The 22267-nt window shown below is 37.2% G+C and overlaps 1 protein-coding gene across 1 annotated transcript in view; it reads left to right on the plus strand.

Moving 5' to 3' along the window:
- Start1 (Steroidogenic acute regulatory protein-like) overlaps window positions 1-20907 on the plus strand; it is a 37541-nt gene extending 16634 nt beyond the window's left edge. Inside the window, exons 8-13 of the mRNA XM_074108499.1 lie at window positions 12562-12717; window positions 13633-13737; window positions 14286-14399; window positions 14811-14902; window positions 15569-15681; window positions 18020-20907. Coding sequence (XP_073964600.1) covers window positions 12562-12717; window positions 13633-13737; window positions 14286-14399; window positions 14811-14902; window positions 15569-15681; window positions 18020-18129 — 690 coding nt within the window. The 3' untranslated portion in view covers window positions 18130-20907. The remainder of the gene's footprint in view (window positions 1-12561; window positions 12718-13632; window positions 13738-14285; window positions 14400-14810; window positions 14903-15568; window positions 15682-18019) is intronic.
- Window positions 20908-22267: the final 1360 nt, after the last annotated feature.

A 22267-nucleotide genomic window follows, 5' to 3' on the forward strand; every position in this document is an offset into this window, starting at 1 on the left:
TATCCTGCGAAGCAATTCAATGGTGCGTGTGAAGTTCCCAATCCGCACTGGGCCCGCGTGGGAACTATAGCCCAAGCCCTCTTGTTCTGAGAGGAGGCCTGTGTCCAGCAGTGGGACGTATATATGCTGGGATGGGATAGAGTGTGCTGTAATTATCACCAGCATTAATATCTGCCACAGCGGAGCGTGCAAAAATATCTGACACGTCTTACCGACCCTACAAATAGAGTCGTATCAGATATTTATGCACGCTTGTTGTGTCAGATATTGGGGCTGGTGACTGTACACATCTTCGCCTAATTTAACAACAATTTACCTAACAAATGTACCTGGGCCAATCAACAATTTTACCGACACTTTGGGCGTCTCCTGCGTTACCAAAACTGTCTCCGTTACCAAAAAATCGTACTTCCAACAAGATATTTCACGGTTTAATAGGTTAAACTTACGAAGAATGGCATGTATTAATGTACACCATCTATTAAATTACAGAAAAAACATATTTGCTTACAAAAATCTGCAATTGTTTGAAAAATGTCGCGGACAGATTAGTGTGGGTAAAAAAGTTGATTGGCCCACCTAACGCAGAAATAAGCTAAAGGTAACTCTTGTCGTAATAACTTTATCTTTGTTATCATGAAAGTAAAGTATACTGATAAAAATAATGATAACTTTAAATTATTTACCGTTGGTAGCCACTGATAACGTCGTGTTGAGTTTTTAAATAAGAATAAGAATTAGAATGAACATGAAACTACCGTGAGACTCACTCATATTAAATATAATGACCCGGATAACTCACGTCTTAAATCGAGTTCAGCTCGACATGTTTCGGGCTAATCCGTAGCCCTTCGTCGACATGTCGAGCTAAACTCGATTTAAGACGTGAGTTATCCGGGTCATTATATTTAATAAGAATTAGAATGGTTTATTGGCTGATAAAAATAGATACACATACAGAAACACTGAAATATACACATCCATGCCTATTCTTACCAGCCAAGATGGCCGCCACTCAGCTGTGTGTCGCGAAAAGATCTGAAGATGATTTCGCGACGCTGATTTTCAGTGACGCCAGTTACAGTTACATAGGTGGCTGTCACCAGGGACACATCCCAGTATCAGACTGACTAGGTATATGACTATATTGAAATTGTTATAAAACGGGGATTACAGGACGAAACATTCAGTTACAGTTTACTTATAACAATCAGTATAATTTGACGACCGGATGGCTAAGTGGTTAGAGCACCTGACTACGAAGCTTGAGGTCCTGGGTTCGAATCCCGGCCGGGGCAGATATTTGTGTGAATAACACGAATGTTTGTTCTCGGGTCTTGGATGTTTAATATGTATTTAAGTATGTATTTATCTATATAAGTATGTTTATACGTTGCCTAGTATCCATAGTACAAGCTTTGCTTAATTTGGGACTAGGTCAATTGGTGTCAAGTGTCCCATGATATTTATTTATTTATTTATAAATTATAGAAACATTGTGCATGCATTTGTGTGTGTGTGTGTGTGTGTGTGTGTGTGTGTGTGTGTGTGTGTGTGTGTGTGTGTGTGTGTGTGTGTGTGTGTGTGTGTGTGTGTAAAATACAGTTCTTTTCACTTTCATCATCATCATCATCCGAAAGACGTCTACTGCTGAACAAGACATCCGGCAGCTTATTATATTATACTTCGGCCAAAGCAGCAAAGCTCGGTTGCTCGGGTCTTTGTTTTATAAGCAGTATGGTTGCTCAACGATATTTTAAACGAAAAAGATTTTCTAGTGCGCCGACGGTTTCAAACTCCCCTGACATCACTAACCTAAAGTTCCCTTTTCAAAGTCGGTTTAAAATATAGCTCAAGTCAGTACCTACAAGATTAATATATACCATGTCAGATAAAAATGCGTGTGCGTTGATTACAAACATTATAATGCATTACCCGATTAACTTATCACAATTAGGGGCTGTTTCACCATCCATTGATTAGTGTTAACTGACGGTTAAACGTGATGCCGTCTCTATTTGTTTTGTTCGAATAGACGGAGACGGCATCACATTTAACCGTCGGTTACCACCGTCGTTTGGATGGCAAACGAGCAAGTGGGTCTCCTGATGGTAAAAGATCACCACCGCCCAGGGGTATTGCAGATGCGTTGCCAACCTAGAGGCCTAAGATGGGATACCTCAAGTGTCAGTAATTTCACCGGCTGTCTTACTCTCCACGCCGAAACAACAGTGCAAGCACTGCTGCTTCACGGCAGGATTAGCGAGCAAGATGGTGGTAGCAATACGGGCGGACCTTGCACAAGGTCCTACCACCTGCAGAGATCTGAACACGACTCTTTTGTTAACGGCGTAGAAGCGTGTTCAGATATTTTTGATCAAATTTTTGCTTACAAGTTTATGAACTCGACTGTTGTAATGACCTATGTTCACAAATAAACATATTGATTGATTGATTGATTTGGTGTTGCCATGATCGATATCTAATATACTTTGTATAACTAAATATTACCTTATTGCTTGACGTTAAGGTAGCTTTTGGCGTGGGATTATAACAGGATAATCATATTTAAATCATTTTCTATTTTCTTAGTAATTGTAAATACTAGTCTTCATGCGTGGCTTTGCACGCGTAAACTATTAGGTCTGGGAGTTGAATTGAAATTCCGAGATTTCGGAAAAATTAAAAATCGCATAAATTATGTACAGTCGGTGCCCTAACATAAGTATTCACTTTTCTATGCAACTAGTATGAAAAAGTGGATACATAAGTTAGGGAGCATTGGCATTATTGTTATATGACATGCAAACGATTATCAATTATCAACTTTAGGGTGGTGGACCACATATTTGGCTGATGGTACATTATCATTAAGGTTCTGTACCCAAAGGGTAAAAACGGAGTACATTTATTCACAACAATATTGTTACAAATAGGGAACACAAAGGATAGTCGTTGCGGTAGCGAATCGAAAAAAAAACAGTATAAGACTTTGTTACCATCTCTAAGGGCCTACCCTAGCTGACGCTTGCGCGGCGCGGGTGGCCGCCTGTTGAGCAATAGTGTGAGCAGCGCTGACTGAGCGCGTCGCGGGCATAGGATTGTACCTGCACCCGCCCGCAGGCGTGCGCCCGCGCAGTCCACCCGCGACAGATAGCGTAGGGCCTTAAGCAAAATAAATTATTTCAATTTCATTTCATTTGCCAGACGGCCCATTTATAGAACCTTGGTGGGCTGTATTCTGATTATCGGTGAATCAACTTTTTATTGTAACTTATTGCCATGGTAACCATGGTAAATGGTGGTTCTTACTTATTAAAAGTATGATTTTATTGGGTACAAATCCACTAAAAGTTAGGAGTTTTGACAGTTTTAAGGCAATTCCTTTATGGCTCATCTCTTAAGAATGCTAATAGTATAGAGTGCAAACAGTTTTCTAACAGTGTGTATTACTTGTAAATAAATAAATATCACGGGACAATTCACACCAATTGACCTAGTCCCAAAGTAAGCTTAGCAAAGCTTGTGTTATGGATACTAATCAACGGATAAATATATATAGATATAGATACATACTTAAATATATATTAAACACCCAAGACCCGAGAACAAACATTCGTATTTTTCATACAAATATCTGCCCCGACACGGGAATCGAACCCGGGACCTCAAGCTTCGTAGTCCGGTGCTCTAACCACTAGGCCATCTGGTCGTCTGGTCTGTCTACTTATGTCTCCTGAGTTTCGGGACAAAATAAAATATACTAAAAAGATGATTAACCCTTATAGTTGCATTAAAGCAGCGGTAAAACTTATTTCCATAGTGTAGGGGTAAATTTTTGGCTGGCAACACTGCGGCCGCCATGTTTTTCTAACTGTCACTAGATAGACCATCTAAAACTAAAACGTCAACATAACCAAAAACTAGTATGGACTGGTAGAGTAATAAAATCGTATTGGTCGTAAAACAGGTTGTAGTGAATGTATCGTGCTCTATTATTAGATTTTAATTGTTTTTTCGTGTGATAATGCTACATAAAAGTTAATAAAAAACATATTTATCTTCACTTAGGTTATACTGTGTGCCGAGACGCGTGAATTCGGTATAAAATGAATATAAAAACTGCTGTACCGTTTTTGATGCAGTTTTCAACTTTACGAGAGTGTGTAAAGTCGCAAGTAAGGTTTATTATAATAAATTGATTTACATTTTTATTTTATTATTTTCGTACAGTTGTTGCTCATTTTCATGTTTATTATACTTACATGATATAATTTTTATTGACATAAATAAAGTAAACCAATTTAAAATTATTACTAAACTTTAAACAAACTAATAACTAAACCAGTGGTGGGCAAACTTTCTTCATGGGGGGGCAGAAAGTTACAGATATTTTAGTGGAGGGCCAGATTACGCCGTTCCATTTTACACTATTTTTTTTTTGGTTTTTGCCAAATAACGAAATTATATTATGATCGCGGCGCATATATTTATGTAGGTACTATTCACTTAGAAGGAGCGTCGGCGGGCCGGAGTTGGCCCGCGGGCCGTACTTAACACATCACTGAACTAAACTATAACTAGAAAAAATAGTAAATGTATCCCCCCGCGGCATGGACCCAAAGATGCTGGCAGCATTTCCTCGCTGTATAGCAATGCTGATACGTTGTGCGAGGAAGCTGCCAGCTTTACAGTTTTATATAGTGTTTATAGGTACTGCTTTCGATAATAGAAGATTGTACAACGAGAGCATAAAAAGAGCCATTTTACCCGAGACGTTCATATAGCCTACCGAGCCGGTATGGCGAGGGTGGATAGACACGTCAAGGGGATTCGTTTTGTTGATATAAATTATAATTTTTAAAAAAATATATGTAGAAACATCTTTGTTTGTGGCTGTTTGTTTACATCTGATTGCCTTGGTCAAGATTTTACTTTATGGACTAAATCATAAAAAGTCATCTTATGTCGCCTAGATCCAGCTTATGCTGTACTTTACGAGCATCAGATGTGAAAATCATATTTGTATAGTATTAACCAACATAATACATATCATTGGTACGAAAAAAAAACGATATATTTTCGACGTTTTTAACATATTTATCTACTTATCAATATTAATACGGGCCGATTCTGCTGGAGATGTTAAAGATGATGAGATGACCAAATTTAATTAACTATGTTAATTATAAGCAAGCGTTAAGCCTAGTTTAGACTTGCAAGAAAAATCGTGCAAGTTGCATTACGAGTACATTGCGGCGCTCGATTGACCACTACACTCGTTGGCTTTACGGCCCCGCAATGTAATGCAACTTGCACGACTTTTCTTGCTAGTCTAAACTCAGCTTTACATAGATGAAGGCGCTAATTAGTGAGGTACTATTTTATGTTTTTAATTTTACCCGACGACTTATTTATGTACGTTTTTATTTCCCCACGTAATTACTCAACGGCTTAACCGAATTGATGAATACGTTATTAGATTCGTACCTATTGAGGGCGAAAATGACACTGGATGCATAGAATTTTTAAAAAGCCACAATATCGATATTCTGCGTTTTAGGGGCTGTTTCACCATCCTTTGATTAGTGTTAACTGGCGGTTAGGTGTGATGCCGTCTCTATTTGTTTTGTTCGGATAGACGGAGACGACATCACATTTAACCGTCGGTTAACACTAATCAATGGATGGTGAAACAGCCCCTTAATGTATCAATATAAACGGTTTGAAAAGTGTATTTAGGGGCTGTTTCACCATGCATTGATTAGTGTTAAATGACAGTTAAATGTGATGCTGTCTCCGTCTATTCGAACAAAACAAATAGAGACGGCATCACATTTAACCGCCAGTTAACACTAATCAATGGATGGTGAAACAGCCCCTTAATCTACTAGTGTTAACCCGCGGCTGCGCACGCGCAAATCATTAGATATACAGCAGTTGAATTGGAATTCCGGTGATTTGCAATATTCCCGTGGGGATTCCCTAAAAATTACATCGTGGTTTTCATTGACGTTGCATTAAAAAGAACAATGTCAAATTTCATGACTCTATCCCCAGCGGTTGTTATTTCGAGATTTTATCTCTATCCCGTGGGAGAATCGGGATAAAAAGTAGCCTGTGTGTTATTCCAGATGTCCAGTTATCTACATACCAAATTTCATCCAAATCCGTCCAGATGTTTTAGCGTGAAAGAGTAAAAAACACCCACTCACACAGTTAATTATAAAATAAAAATAAAAAAGAATATTGCGACCAACAAAAACAAGTTGTTTTTGTTTATAGTTATCTTAGCTTGACTCAAACAGTCATCGTGACATGATTAAACATGACCTTCGAGCTGTTAATTCATCAGAAATGCACAGTTGTTATATCATAATTATGTTCAATATGTTTGGAATAGGCACTATAAATATATTAGTTGAATTTGGTAGTTTCTAGGGTAATTAATTATTAACAGCTAAACATCGTGAAGGTCCTTAATTTATGAAGTTTTTTCAAAGTCCATAACTAATCCGCGTTTAATTCAAACATATTTACCAAAAGAAGGTTAAGTAATGTGTATTTTTTGATGTCTCTCTTACGAGTACAGTCACCAGCATTAATATCTGCCACAGCGGAGCGTGCAAAAATATCTGACACGTCTTACCGACCCTAGAAATAGAGTCGTATCAGATATTTATGCACGCTTGTTGTGTCAGATATTGGCGCTGGTGACTGTACTTATGTGCCACGTGAATGTCACTTGCCAAGTTTGTTTATTTTACTATTAACAATGAATGTGAAGCTATTATACCTACCTAGTGCCTGTGCTAGTGCCATCCACGAAGACGCGTGATTTTATCAAATTGTAATAAGAACCACGGCACGCGTCATCGTGAATGACATCGTTCAAAGGTTAACTGGAAGAGATCCCTTTAAGGGATAAGCTCTCCTTTGTACATCTTATTATCCTGTGTTATGTTATTTTCATGTGTGTTATGTACAATAAAGAGTTTTACAATACAATACAATACAATGACTCTATCTATATATGTAAGGAAAAAAACATTTTTATTTTCGATAATAAAACTAAGTATTATTTTCCGTTTCGGGAAAAAGTTAATCATCAGATACTAGTTCATATCAATGAACTTAGTTGTCTGCCGAAGTTAACGGATATAAAAAAACACGTCGGAATTATACTCGTACAGTCGCCATCAGATACTTCGGAGCAGCCAAGGTGATCAAAAATGTCGGAGCTTGAACTCTAATGCCTTGAGAATAGGGTGCATGCTCCGATATCTTTGACTACCTTGGCCGCTCCGAAATATCTGATGGCGACTGTACACAGGATTTCGGTCGTTGTCCAGAGAGTAGACAGAGTCACATGTTACAGTATAAAGAGCGACAAAATTAGTTAAACAACAGAAAAGTATAAAAACGTGCACAGTGTACTTATCAAGCAATAATAAGGCATACACGTGTCATCATCGCAATCAGTTTAGCCTCTAAATACTGTTATGAACGAACGAACTCAGTACGCTATTGGCCACGGTACGCGCCGGACGCATTTTTTTCTACTAAACTTATCTGAAATCAAAACTTGTTTTAAAAACCATTTGCAACATTGTTGTTTTGATACAGTGTTTTATCAAAGTTCGATAACCCAAAACCAATTGATAAGAATTACGAAATTTAATAAGTGCATTATCTTATCGAGTAGGAAGATATATGTTTCTAAGTGACTCTCCACACGTGAGAGATCTTAAGTACAAATTAATATTAAAAAAGATACGTAACGCATTCACTACGCCTTTTTTTTCGAACTTGCGCGAGGTTCAGTGCTCCAGACGCATATAAGCGTTCATCTTTCTTCTAGTGCCCTATAAACGCATATGAGCGTAACTTAATGAACTGACCGTAGCGACCAAGGCACTGGTGGCACACAAAACAACATAAAAAAGTAAAAAGTGCTGGCTGAATAAGTGCAAACTTAAGTCCTAATAACAAATTTAAAAAAAAGCAATCAAAGATGGCCGCGTCTTCATCAGATGCCACTAAAGACATGGATCAAGAAGTCATAGACAAGACACTGTCGGAAATTGAAAATGTCAAAACAACTGAAGAGTTCGAAGCGAAAATTGAATCGACCAGCAAATTTGGATTTTCTTTGGCTAGCTGGATGAAAGTGCTGTTCAATAAGGCACCAGAGGAAGACTTTAAGGCAGAATGGATGACTGTAAGTTTTTAACTTCTGTATAATTAAAAATCGGTCAAGTGCGAGAAGGACTCGTACATGAAGGGTTCCGTACCTCCGTACAATGCTTTAAAAACAAATAAATTTTTGCAGATAAAATTACCGTGAGACCCACTCATTTTAAATGATATTGTACCGGATAACTCACGTGCTAAATCGAGTTTAGCTCGACGTGTTTCGGACTAATTCGTAGCCCTTCCTAAACTCAAGCCGCCTAGCAACCAAAAAAACGCTGAAAAAAAAACATGTTTCCTGTATAACGTAACGACCCACTTTAATTTTTATACTTTATTTATTTCTAGTATTATTATTAGACGAAGGGGCAAACGAGCAGACGGGTCACCTGCAACACGCAACACGAGGGGGAATCACAGGTGTGTTGCCGACCCTTTAAGGAATTGGTAGGCTCGTTTTTTAAAGATCCCTAAGTTGTAACGCTCAGGGAATGTTGCCGCTGTAAGCTGATTCCAGATCTTCGTCGTGCGAGGAAAGAAGTTTCGCTTAAAACGCACGGTACTAGACTGCCAATCATCAAGATGGTGAGGATGGAAAGACGGTTCCTCGAAGTGCGGTAGTGGAATTTAGCCGCAGGCAGCAATTCGAAAAGTTTCTAGTATTTGTTGTTATAGCGGCCACAATAATACATAATCTGTGATAATTTCAAGTGTCTAGCTATTACGGCTCAAGAGATAGAGCCCTGTGACAGACGGACAGAACGACAGATACAGCAGTCTCACTAATAGAATCCCGGGCACCCTTTGCGTACGGAATCCTAAAAAGGACCCTTCAACCTTGTCTTTCCCGTAGTAAGCTCCAGGGAGCATGCAGCCGGGTTTTTTCACCGGTGAGAGTCCGGCCTGTGCCCAGCAGTGGGACGTATATAGGCTGGGATGGATGGATGGAGAGTCCGGCACTCTCTGGGCACTCCCTACCCAGTGGTCTATAACACGTGGAAGTGCTATGTAGGTGCAGCGTGCGTGCCAGAAGTAAGCGGGGCGGTACGCTTACTCGATGACGTAGGTAATCCTCCGTTCGTTGGGTTTTTTTCCTGCTATCATTTTTACATTCCAGAATTGAGCAATACGGCATAATTACTGTAAAACAAGGAATGTCGCGACACTACTAAACGTGATCATACTCTACGCAATGTTGAACAAGACTGTAAACTATTTGTATGGAGAATTGTACAGCGCCTCTACAAATAATTTACGCCGTCGCTATCGAGTACGGTCACTGTAAACTCATGGTAGTGGTACTGACATCGAGTAAACGTACCTCGGCTTACTTGTGGCACGCACCGCTGCACCTACATAACACTTCTACTTGTTTTTATTCTTCCGTGGTCTATAATGATTTTTTCCCGACTGCACGCCGCCATCTCCTATAAAGCACTTCATATAAGTACAGTGTTTTGTACCCGAATCCCGGTCGCCCCGGGACAGGCTTTGCCTAGTGTGGGACCAACGGTAAGCAATTTGTAAAATTACTTTTTTAATAAACTAATTTTTTTTATTAGTTTAGAAAACTATAGACAACTAAAAGCAAGGATGCCTAAAATGCTTGTTAAACTTGGGTTTTAATATACCCAAGATAATATTTAACGTTAACTTATCTTTATCTTATCACTTTAACAGATCTATATCGGATAGTTTTTAGTCCTATTGTACTCGTACTAAAGTAAATTATACTGAAACCATCATGAAAAACTAACCAAGAGCGTGTCGGACACGCCCGAAATAGGGTTCCGTAGCCATTACGAAAAAATTGAGTAAAAATATTACCTATATTATCTAAGGATTTCGTATTTTGTACGGAATATTCCAAGTTTAGGTATATTTTATACCTTAGGCTGCTATTTACTCTTAAACTACTAATAATTCTCAAGCAAACTTAGCCGTTATAGTTTTCCTTGTAAGTTTGATATACTTACTACCATCCTGAATTTTTTCAATTTTTTCCACCCACCGGTTTAGATTTTAGAGGGGGGGGGGGACGCTCGATTTTAATGAACATTTGCACTTTAAAGTTGAATATTTCGCAAACAAATCACTGAATCGAAAAATCGTCGTAGTAAACTCCTACCCCTTTTAAAAGACCTATCCAACGATACTCCACACTATAGGGTTGGATGCGAAAAAAAAATCCACCCCACTTTACGTCTATGGGAGGAAAAAAAATTTATTACACAATTTTGTCGGCATAGTTTACATATATATCCGTGCAAAATTACAGCTTTCTAGCATTGATCGTCCCTGAGCAAAGCCGCGGACGGACAGACAGGCAGACATGGCTAAACTATAAGGGTTCCATTTTTGCCATTTTGGCTACGGAACCCTAAAAATACTCATTTATGCGAGTGGCTGCTCTTTGACATTTGTCTTTGCCGGATACAGACAAAAACATAACAAGTTTGCAACATGTTTCTAATAATTTATGTATATATAGACATTGATGTAATTTTGACATTTATAGGAATATCATAAATAAATCATAATAAATAAATATCATGGGACACTTGACACCAATTGATCTAGTCCCAAACTAAGCAAAGCTTGTACTATGGAAACTAGGCAACGGATAAACATACTTATATAGATAAATACATACTTAAATACATATTAAACATCCAAGACCCGAGAACAAACATTCGTGTTATTCACACAAATATCTGCCCCGGCCGGGATTCGAACCCAGGACCTCAAGCTTCGTAGTCAGGTGCTCTAACCACTTAGCCATCCGGTCGTCAATAGCATATAGCTTTTGCTCGCGACTGCATCTACGAAGAAATTGTTTATCGCTATTCCGCGGGACTGTAAAATTTTCCGGGTTAAAAAATATCCTATGTCTTTCCAAGGGTCTCAAACTATTTTCACAAAATTTCGACTACATCGGTTTAGCGGTTTAAGTGTGAAAAGTAACAGACAGACATTCTTTCGCATTTTAATACTTACTAGCTTTTGCCCGCAACTCTACGTGTGAAAAATTCGTTTATCGCTATACCGCGGGAACTATACAATTTTCCGGGATAAAAACAATCCTATGGCCTTACCTTTTTCTTCAAAGTCACAATGTGAGGTAAGAAGCTAATTACGACTGGTTACGATTAATTTTCCGTTCATTAATAACATAACCTACACACAAACCCAACTATTACCACCACTGACGGGTTTCGAACACAACCAGAATTCATCATCAGAGCAACACAACTGTTCAGCTGGTCACTATGCTACCAGATGTTAAACTGACTGTGTGATATTTTATTTTCATTGTCAGGTCACAAATGTTTGGAATTGTTACTATTTAAGTTTATGTTTATATTTATGTATTTTAGTTTAATTTAGCACTTTTTCATTTTGATTTATATTAGCCTGACTGTATTTTTTTGTTATTTGTAATTAAACTGTTAGATGTTAGGTCTTACATCTGGTAGCATGGTGAACGGTTGTGTTGCTCTGAGGATGAACTCGGGTTGAGGTCGAAACGTGTGATGTTTGTGACGGTTGAGTATTTATGACTCATGTATTGCTATATGTAAGAGAAGGAGGGCAGATTTACGTGTTAACATATACGAGTATAATTGTCGCACGGTAACTATGCTGTAGTCCACGATTTGTAGCAGAGAAGCAAGGTAAAAGAAGTATACATAGTTTATCATAATAATATGGTCCTGGACTCCTGTCTTGACCTTTAAAAAGGTTTCAAGTCAAGCAATGCAATGAGCTATGGAGAGATCTATGCTCAGAGTTTCTTTGCGACGAAAGTTCGTCGAAGAACCTAGAGTCACCGACATTCGCTCGAAGAACATATAAATAAGTTGTAGTAACCATAGGAACATTATATACGTAATATACGTAGGTACTATGAATGACTCCGATAATACTGTGATGTTTGGTATTTAAGGTTTTCATCATAGATTAGAAATACCTTACTTATTATTTCGACACTTTATTATTCATATTTGTCTAGAGGGTAGAGACATAATTTGGTTGTATTTAGCATAGATGTGTAATCATATTACGTATAAGGTACCTACTATAATTAGGTATATTGAATTTTTATTTCGAATGATTACTCATCTTATTTCTAATTTTATACATAAAGGTTCTTGTTGAATTATGAATCCATCGTTCACTCATTCAATGACCATTTATATAGAGTTATCGCACAAAGTTTAGGCTGTTTAACGGTAGAGTTAATTTTTTTTTGTCATGATACAGACAACGATATAATATAATAAAGTATGATTTGTGTGTGTTCTTACAGTGTGGAGGTGGATATATTATTATGTTTCATAATCACTTGAATTTATATCATGCCAACAGATAGATGAATACAAGCACCTAGCGGAGGAGAGCATGCAGAATGCTTTCCGCGTGGTCACTCTGCCCAACTGGAAGCTGGAGAAGCGAGGGTCCACCAAGGGAGACGTGGTGGAGGTCACGCAGACAGATGCCTTCGGAAAGGTCTACCGGTTCACGGTGAGTGCCCAGGGTGACAGGGGCTGATCTGCCGCAAAGAATTAAGGCCATTGGTATTTGTCACAGCGCCAGAACAGCTGAAAGGGTGTCCATATTGGCTCGCATACTTACTGTTTGTCAGAGTGATTGTTTGTCATAACTCTTTTTTAGGGTTCCGGAGCCAAGATGGCAAAAACGGAACCCTTATAGTTTCGCTATGTCTGTCTGTCTGCAGGACCTGTAATTTTGCAGGAATATGTATGTAAACTATGCCGACAAAATGGTACAATAAAAATTGAAAAAAAAAAAATCTTTTTAGTGTACCTCATAGACGTAAAGTGGGGGTGATTTTTTTTTTCTCATCCAACCTTGTAGTGTGGGGTATCGTTGGATAGGTCTTTTAAAATCATTAGGGGGTTGCTAAAACGATTTTTCGATTTGTTTGCAAAATATTCAACTTTAAAGTGTGCAAATTTTCATTTAAATCGAAATTTATTGCTGCCAAGAAAGGTTAGGCAATTAATTTAATTGCAAGGAATGTTTAGTAAAATTTTATTCTGCTTTTTATTATCTTTATGCAAAGTAATATTGTGAGATATGTATTTCTGCGTAGCAACTGTTCGAACACACGAGTATAAATATTATTATTATCGATATTATGTGATGTTAATATTCTGCTTTACAAAATTATGAGAAATGATAGTATGAGAAAAAATATATGCGAAAAGTAATTCGGTGATATGATGATTCTGCTCAAGGTTGTTAGGAGAAACGAAATTATGAGCCCTTCAAAACTAGTGCACAAATAAATAAATCGCTAATAAAATACACTGTCTCAGATTAATTTAGGCTAATTTATGTCCCGGAAAAATCCAAGGTTCCGGGACTCATACAAAGTTACGGACTACAGTTATTCATGAAAGCCTGTGGTTCCAGGGTCTGGTGGACTGCCCCCCGGAGTTCCTCTTCAAGGAGTTCAAGGACAACGTCACCAAGCTGCCGGATTGGAACCCTACCATACTGAAGAGCGAGCTTATAAAGGTGAGCGGATTCTTTCGATTTCAAAATCGTCAATACTATGTTATGTATATAAGTAGTGCCACCAGAGTTGAGGTCACGCACACCAGAACATGTCGTAATGACAGCGGGCTTATGACATTCACTCGTTCATTTCACTCATTTTCCTTTTGTGTAATCATTCACTTCAAATCACGTGGCACTACTTATCCTTCTAATATTATAAATGCGAAAGTGAGTGAGTGAGTGAGTATGTTTTTTACTCCTTCACGCTTTTAATTTTTTAAAATCCCGAAATTTCCATTCAGCTGCTGGATCCAATTATTTACGTGTGCGAAGCCGCGGGTATACATTATTTATACTATTATGCAATATATTAAATCAGATAGTCGTTAATTTGCGGAGGTCCATATCAATTAACTATAAACAATTACTTTATGATCACGTCTACGCAATAAATGTGTGGTCATGCAGTTCCTCCACCTCCACACTCGCCCTTGCCCCGGAGCCCGACTCGCACTTGCCCCGTTAACCCTCAACCGGGCAAATCCTAATTATGTTTGTGGTTACAGGAGATATCGCCGGGCATTGACCTGTCGTACCAGGTGACAGCTGGAGGGGGGAAGGGCATCATAGCGCCGAGGGACTTTGTCATACTGCGCCGCTGCGCCGCGCTCAGCAAAGAGGTACATATATAGAATCCATAGAATACATAGAATCCTCCACATGAAGATAGAGGTCTTTACATATTTAACGTGTGTGCGGAGCTATCAATAGGTTGAGATGATTTAAAAGTAGTCATCTCGACCTATATACGGCCCACTGTAGGGCACAGGCCTCCTCTCAGAATGAAAGAACTTGGGTTTTAGTTCCCAAATATCTAAACTTTAATTTGGCCATTGGCATTAATAATCTAAACTTTAATTTGGCCTATATGCAGGAAAACAGATACAGTTGCCATTAAATCGTATTTTCACTAATCGTTCCTTCGATCTTTTCATTTCTCAGAATATGTTTTTCATCAACAGCTCAGTTCATCGACGAAAGTTTTTAAATATCGAACACCTGGTTACCCTTGCCTTATTTCTCGATTACAGGGGCACGTGGTGGAAAGGGATCCTTACTGCTACATCAGCAGCGGAGTTAGTGTCAATGTACCTGGATACCCACCTCATAGAGATATAGTCAGGTCAGTAAAACTATGAATATTAAAAACTAACACTTATACAACAATAAAACGCGCAATTTCACCCGAGAAGTTTATATACATCCGAGCCGTATGCGAGGATCGTTAAATCGACGGTAAAATGGGTTTTATGAATAAGTCTACACGCTCTGGTTTTCACTTCAATTGCAAGGATAAACAGCAACAATGCAAAATGTGCATTTACAAACTTATTTTTCATACATTGCTAGTTCTAAAGTAATTTATTAAAATCGTCTCTAGTTCTATTCATTTATTTGTGTCTATTTCTTTCATTGTCTGTTAAAAACTTGTAAAATGTCACTTTCTTAAAACACGAATCATAAAAAAAAATATTTCGTGGTATTATTTAGACTTTAAAGAAAAACTATGTCAAGGCAATATGTATAATCGAATCGAAAATCATAACAAATAGTATATAAGCAGTAGCAGGAAGTAATTAGTAGTAGTTATGTAACACATATATTAATCGGTCTTATTTCCTACCTGGATCCTGTAACAGGGACTCCTAGCACAGGATCCAGAGCCGTAGACTCTTGTTTATATGTTGACAAATAAATCACTTTGACTTTGAGTTTATAAGTTTTTTTATGCAATAAATTATTTTCATTACATTTTCATTTTACATTTTCATAAGCGTTTGTACCGCAGGGGTCACAACAAAGTGGCGTGCTGGTGCCTCAAACCAGCTAAGGTCCGTGCGGCGGACGGGAGTGAGACACTGCAGACTCAGTTCCAGTGGCTCATGTGCTGTGACCTCAAAGGTAAGTACTAAATACTTGAAAGGTAAAGTAATTACGGCTTGAATGGCGTGTGAATTGGTCTTCTCAGTCCCAGAGCTCCCAGTATTGGAGGTTGGCTGGCGAAGTTTAAATACTAATTACTCACAGGGTAAAAGGTACATGGGAGCTAACAGATTATGACGTACCTAAATATTAAGTATTTACAATGGAAATAGTAAATAATAAGTACTCATACAGTAAAAGACATGAATATTTACAGAATGAAGGTAAATAGTAAGTAAAGTATCCACAGAATAAAGGGTAAATAATAAGTATCGATATGTTAATACTAGGTTGTAAATACTTACAGGGCAAAAGTTACTTTAATAATTACCTAGAGTTAATGGTCATTAAATTTAAATAACTGAAAACCAGAAAGTAGTTTGCTCAGAATTGAGAGTAGAATCGATTACACTATGTTTTAAATCAGGTTGTGTTCGTGTTTTAAAATCCCTTTTTTATTGTGCCCAGTCTAAAAGTTACGACTGCAACAGGTATCAATTCAATACTTTAGCTAAACTCCAATTCAATAGAATCTGACAATCCTGTAGACACTTCCAGCCTACTAATATAAACACCGGGCTGCCTAAGGCTTTGTGATGTGACTATTATTCTTTTTTGATTCCTTTTAGATGATAATTGCAACAACAGGGACATATATAATTAAGTGTGCCCACGATAGGGTGTCTTAAATATGTAGAAAATTGACAGATTCTATTGAATTGTACTTTAAGTAGAATTACTGACTTAGCACAACACAAGAATATCTTTTAAATAATGACGACATTCAAAAATAAATGAATTCAACATACTTAAAATGAAAAAATATTTTTGGGGTGTCTGACGTTTTCAATTATTTAATTAACACCTGCTAACAAATTAGGTACCAATATTTTTACAGCTGATAGTACTCGTCTCTAGGAGTAGACTTAAGTATACAAAAAATATGTAAAAGTTCATGTTTCTTTTTGGAGATAATTAGAGAATCAACTTTGGTGCGTGAAAACACTCTGTTAATGAGATAATTATGTCACGAGTAACTGGCCACTTCACTTACAAAAATAAATGTCAAAGTCGCATAATGCTTACTAATAGTTTACTCGGATTCGCGCTGTCATCGTTCATCCACCATTACCTCTCATATTTCGTTTTCTAGAATTTTTTTACCGTACAACGGCAAAAACTACTAGACACTGGCAAAATTGTCCTCCGATGGACAGAGCCATATTTTTTTAAAGAAACAACAACAATAGTTTTCTCGCCAATCGTTGACGGTTATGACAAACGACGGGTTCACTTGACAGAAAGTGTTAAATATCTTGTTGTAAATCTTTGCTATTATTTTTCATTGTACATACTTAACATAAATTTTTATTGTACTTAAGTACTCAATAGTTCATAATTATTGTAAAATTAGTTTAAGCTGATGGCCGTGTTGCCAATGCTTCAATAAATAAAAAAATAAAAAAAATAAAATATCTTGTCAAGCAAATGCACAGGCTGATTATGTTTGGGCGGTATGATAATTTGATTGCTTAGTAGCGACATCTCTTGTCTGGGTGAGCGGTTAGTTCCGAAAGAATGTGACGTCTCTCGATGAGAGCGGAACATAGATGGCGCTAGTGCTGCTGCATAAGTAGCGTAGTAGAAATAAGCAACCTGAGATATGTATGCATAGGAAAAATTCGTGTCTAGATTCCTGTCCAGCGGTGGTGTAGGGGTTATAGCACGCAGCACGGATTGCTGAGGACCTGGGTTCGATTCCCAGCGCTGGTCTCTTTTTCTGGTTTTTCTGTGCATCCATGTCTGAGTTTGTATTTTCGGAATGATAATTTATTTATTTTGTTCAGGAAATTAAAACAATAATATCGTATAAAAAGTTTCCTTAATTTATATTTAAAGTTCATTGTTTTGATCTTATTTAATATTTCTTAAAATATTGGTACTTAATTTGTTAGCACCTTATACTATACCCAAGGGTTAAATTTAATAATAAACCCTCTCAGGGTAAAGGTCAAATTATAAAGTCACGCTCTGTAAAGTTGGGTGCCCGAAATGAGAGACCAGTTGGTTTTTGGACTTTTTACTCCGAAGCCGATTGCAATGGAACAGTGACAAACAAACTTAAAATCCTTATTTATATTGATGCGCGATACTAGCGCCACCACATTTTGTGTTTTATTTTGTAACTGCTGAGGTACATGAATGTCAACGGGCATCGATCATTTTGATTAATTAGCAAGCTATCTAGTTCAGCAGATGAACTATAGATGGCGCTGTATCGAACACGCTCTTCTTCATTTTAATTATCATTTTTCAGGTAAAATACCTCAGTTCGTGTTGGATGCGGCTTTTGCTACAGTAATGTTAGACTACATAGTTCACGTCAGGAAATTCGCGGCCGAATCGAGAGCCAAGGGTCTATTTTAAGTTATATTTATTGCTATACCTTGGGAAACACGTATTTTTCCGTGTCGTGCGTTAATTATTTCATATTAGCTGTTTTCTACGATTACGTTTGCGTCCAGCGGGAATTAGGGACCTTCCCGGGATAAAGAGAAGCGTAGCTTAGCGTTTATCAGTAGTCAAGCTAGAAAAGGATTTGGGGGAAGTTAGTTTTATGAGCGTTTCAAACGCTATCGGTTTTCTGTCGCATATATCAAAGGAATGACCTACAGTTAGCATAGTTTTAACAAACTGAAATGAGGGCTATCGCGTATGAATTCGCCACTAGAGGCGCTAGTGTAGCGTGAGGTCTCCGAAATGTCAAATCTCATAGTTTTTGGGTGAGCTACGCGGGTTTATTTATAATTAGAATAATTTTGTGTATATTTTGCAATATCTGGAATTAATTATGGCAAATATGCGTTCCGGTGCAATGAATGTCTGTGTTTTGAGACCTTTGTCCTCCCTTTTTTCCGAACAAAACGGGGACTATGCAACACTGTGGCATGCTCGATATTTTTATGGTACGGCTTTAAGGTGTATTAAATATGATTTTAATCTAAACTTTGTTTTCACGCCCGTAATAACAGACTTTGAAAGCCATACTTAAAAACCTCACGCAACAGTGCGCCATCTAGTGAGACAAAAAACGATAGCCCTCATTGTGTTAAGCACACTGTGTTTTGTTTTATAAGAAAAATCCGCTCGGTTAGTATAATGTCTTCAATATCTGTGACAGGATACTGATAGCGGTTGAGACGCGCGTAGAACTACCCATGAGGCATTCAAGCGTTACAACCGCCTCATTTTCGTGGTCACGTTTTTTTTATGAATGTGCTGTAGAATTTGATGACGTTTCCGATTATTTTTTGGACGTCCTGTACTTCTATTAGATAACCTTGATACTGTAACAGAATTATACGCGGTTTTTTTATGTGACCTCACACTGCATACATTTTGCATAGGAGCAGGGCCCTGTTAACACTGGTTATTCATAGATACCTATTTTGTACGGAACACTCGATGCGCGAGTCCGAATCGCACTTGGCCGGGTTTGTGGTATCTTCTACACTAACCCTGATTTAACATAACTTTTCCTGGAAAAGAGGGAAAATCAGCTCTCACTGGACGTAGACGGACTTGCAGGAAACAGATGGTATTAAATATATCAATATACGAGTATGTATTTGTAAGTTTCATATAGTAAGGTGGACGACACAAAGTATTTTATTTTCTCATTCGGATTTTATTGGGCATTTTTTTTACACAAATATTTACCTTTAGTCATTTTAAACTGACATATGAAATCTGAAATTGTGGTTCAAAGAAAATTAACTAAAATATTTTTCTTGATATTTCTGTACCAAAGCTGTTTTTAATTGTATTATTTTAAACCAATTCCTGGGAATTCAGTTTACGTAAATAATTATATAACCTAGGCTTATTTCAGTTTTACTATCTCTAAGACTTAAATTTTATTGTAGTGCATTTTTATTTTGAATCTAAACTTGGTAAGCAATTAAAAAGGTCGCATTCTTTATCGTCGTATATCAAGCTCTGAGAGATTTGACCCATTTTTGTTGAACTTAGGTATAGTTCATTTGTACAATTAATATTAACTTAGACAACTAATCTAAATTAGGTTCTACATTTTAATATTATTTATTTTAATCAATCAGCAAATCCGTTTTTTGCAAGAGTTTATTTGTTAAAGATTTTATGTTTAACAAAAATTTATAGATACTTGTTCAAATTCAATGACACGAAGCATAAAATAGAAAAACTTCGACAATAGAATGAATCGGGGACGTATCTGAATATTGAAAATTAATATATCGAATGTTAAAAGTCGACGGTCAAAATATCGAAAGTAGTTAAGCTTAGGTTAGGTTCGATATTGTGACCGTCAATATTTTAACCATCGATATTTAAATTTTCGATATTCAGATACGCGCCCGAATTAATTAAGAATAAATATGGATTTGTCTTGAAATTATTGTGTGCTTAAGATTGGTTTTTTGGAATCTTTTTGTAATTTTTTTTATTTCAATTTAAAATTTTTACTTTTACGGTCATCCCGTAAAACCTAAATTGAAAATACAAACTGAAATATAGATGCCGAATACACGACGTACGGAATACCGAGGACCTGGGTTCGATTCCCAGTGCTGGTCTTATTTTTCTGGTTTTTCTGTGCATCTATATTTCAGTTTGTATTTTCAATTATTGTGTGCGTCTGCACTATAATGAATGAGTATTGGATTTCATATCTGAAATATGTAACTACATTTTGTTAGTATTGAAATTTGTTTAAAGATTATCAACTCAGAATTATCTACAAATTCTGTAGAAAAGAAGTCTAAACCAGGGTAATTATTGCAACGTTTCACCGTCTCATTTTCGTGGTATTTTTTTTTTACAATTTTGATTACATTTTCGATTATTTTGTAGACGTCCTGTACTTCTACTGGATAACCTAAAAAATTAACAGAATCTTCTACAATGTCAACAGAAATGTGCCCATGAAAATTATACGGAATAAATATTCGACCCAACAGTTTTTTTTTAAATCGCGACTGTATATTTTATTTGTCTTTCTTGTTGTATTTTAAACGTGACAAAAATAGTTTTAAAGGGGCTACGAATCAAAATGGTAACCTTTATGTTTATATTTAAATAGATTTTAAGTTTAAAACGCTTGTATATTTTGTATTTTATAATAAGTATTTTGTAAGTGATAAATAAATGCATTTTTATACTGAACTTTTATTTTGTTTGATTGCGAAACCTTGTGAATAGATGATGACAGAAAGTACTTATAATGCTTCTACGCAGTCACTGATGAGTGTTGTCAAGCACATATGCGTTCAAATGTGTGTAAAGTATATTACAAGATTTATTTAGTTTCACCTGTCCCGTTGTCTGTCTGTCTGTAATGAAATCTTGCAAGTTAAATTCGACTAAGTTCCAGTAGTCAAATTGACTTGAAATTTGGAATACTTATGTAAATCGCGTGACAATACAATAATCTAGTAGTGACAATACCCTGGTAGTGCAGCCAGGATCGTCTCTTTTTTTTGTTTATTCGACTGGATGACAAACGAGCAAGTGGGTCTCCTGATGGTAAGAGATTACCACCGCCCATAAACATCTGCAACATCAGGGGTATTGCAGATGCGTTTTCAACCTAGAGGCCTAAGATGGGATAAGTGCCAGTAATTTCACCGGCTGTCTTACTCTCCACGCCGAAACACAACAGTGCAAGCACTGCTGCTTCACGGTAGGATTAGCGAGCAAGATGGTGGTAGCAATCCGGGCGGACCGTGCACAAGGTCCTACCACCTGCAAAACTCTTCAACGGTTAATAGCATAGACTTGAAATTTGGTATGCAAATGTAGTTTGGGTGGCAATGCAAGTAGGTACAGTCAGCAAAAAAAACTTGTATTAAAAATATATTTTTTACCAAAAACTTGTTTTTATTCTTCTTTTAACATAAGTCGCTACAGTCTTGACAGTGGTCGTTGTCCGATGAATATCAATAGTCAACCTTCATGGCGACTTTCGTGGGGAAATAGTGAGATGGTTTTTTTCTTGTTTACACGCTGCAGTACTGGAGTCCGGAATCCGTAGTTGGCAATAAAGTCCGCTGCCCACCCTCAAATCAGGCTCTTTAGTTAAGGCACAGTACATGTTTCCCTACAGTAATTCGACGGTGACGTCTTGACAGTGTAATCGTGCGGGGCGTGCGGGGTGTGACGCGGGTGGGAGGAGCCCCAGCTGCATACTTCGCCGTTCTTAGTAGCTTGGGACAAATCTTCTAGGGCTATCGCGTTTTTTTAACATTTATAATAAAAATTATTACGGTGCATACGACATGTACTGTGAGTGCGTGCAAATCTTCATCTCGCATAAATAAAGAACTAAGATTTCATCTATTTATACAATTATATTTATTTATTTTTTATTTAATTAATTTAAATAACAGGAACTTTAAGTCCGTTAAGTCTAGAAACCAAAAGTATTTGTCGGTTACTAATCTATAAGTAGTAAGTATATTTTGTAGAATTTTTTTTTTTTTTATTTCAAAAATTGTATAATTTTAATACTTCTTACCCCTAGTAA

Source organism: Choristoneura fumiferana, chromosome 27 (genome assembly GCF_025370935.1).
Source record: "Choristoneura fumiferana chromosome 27, NRCan_CFum_1, whole genome shotgun sequence".
NCBI lineage: Eukaryota > Metazoa > Arthropoda > Insecta > Lepidoptera > Tortricidae > Choristoneura > Choristoneura fumiferana.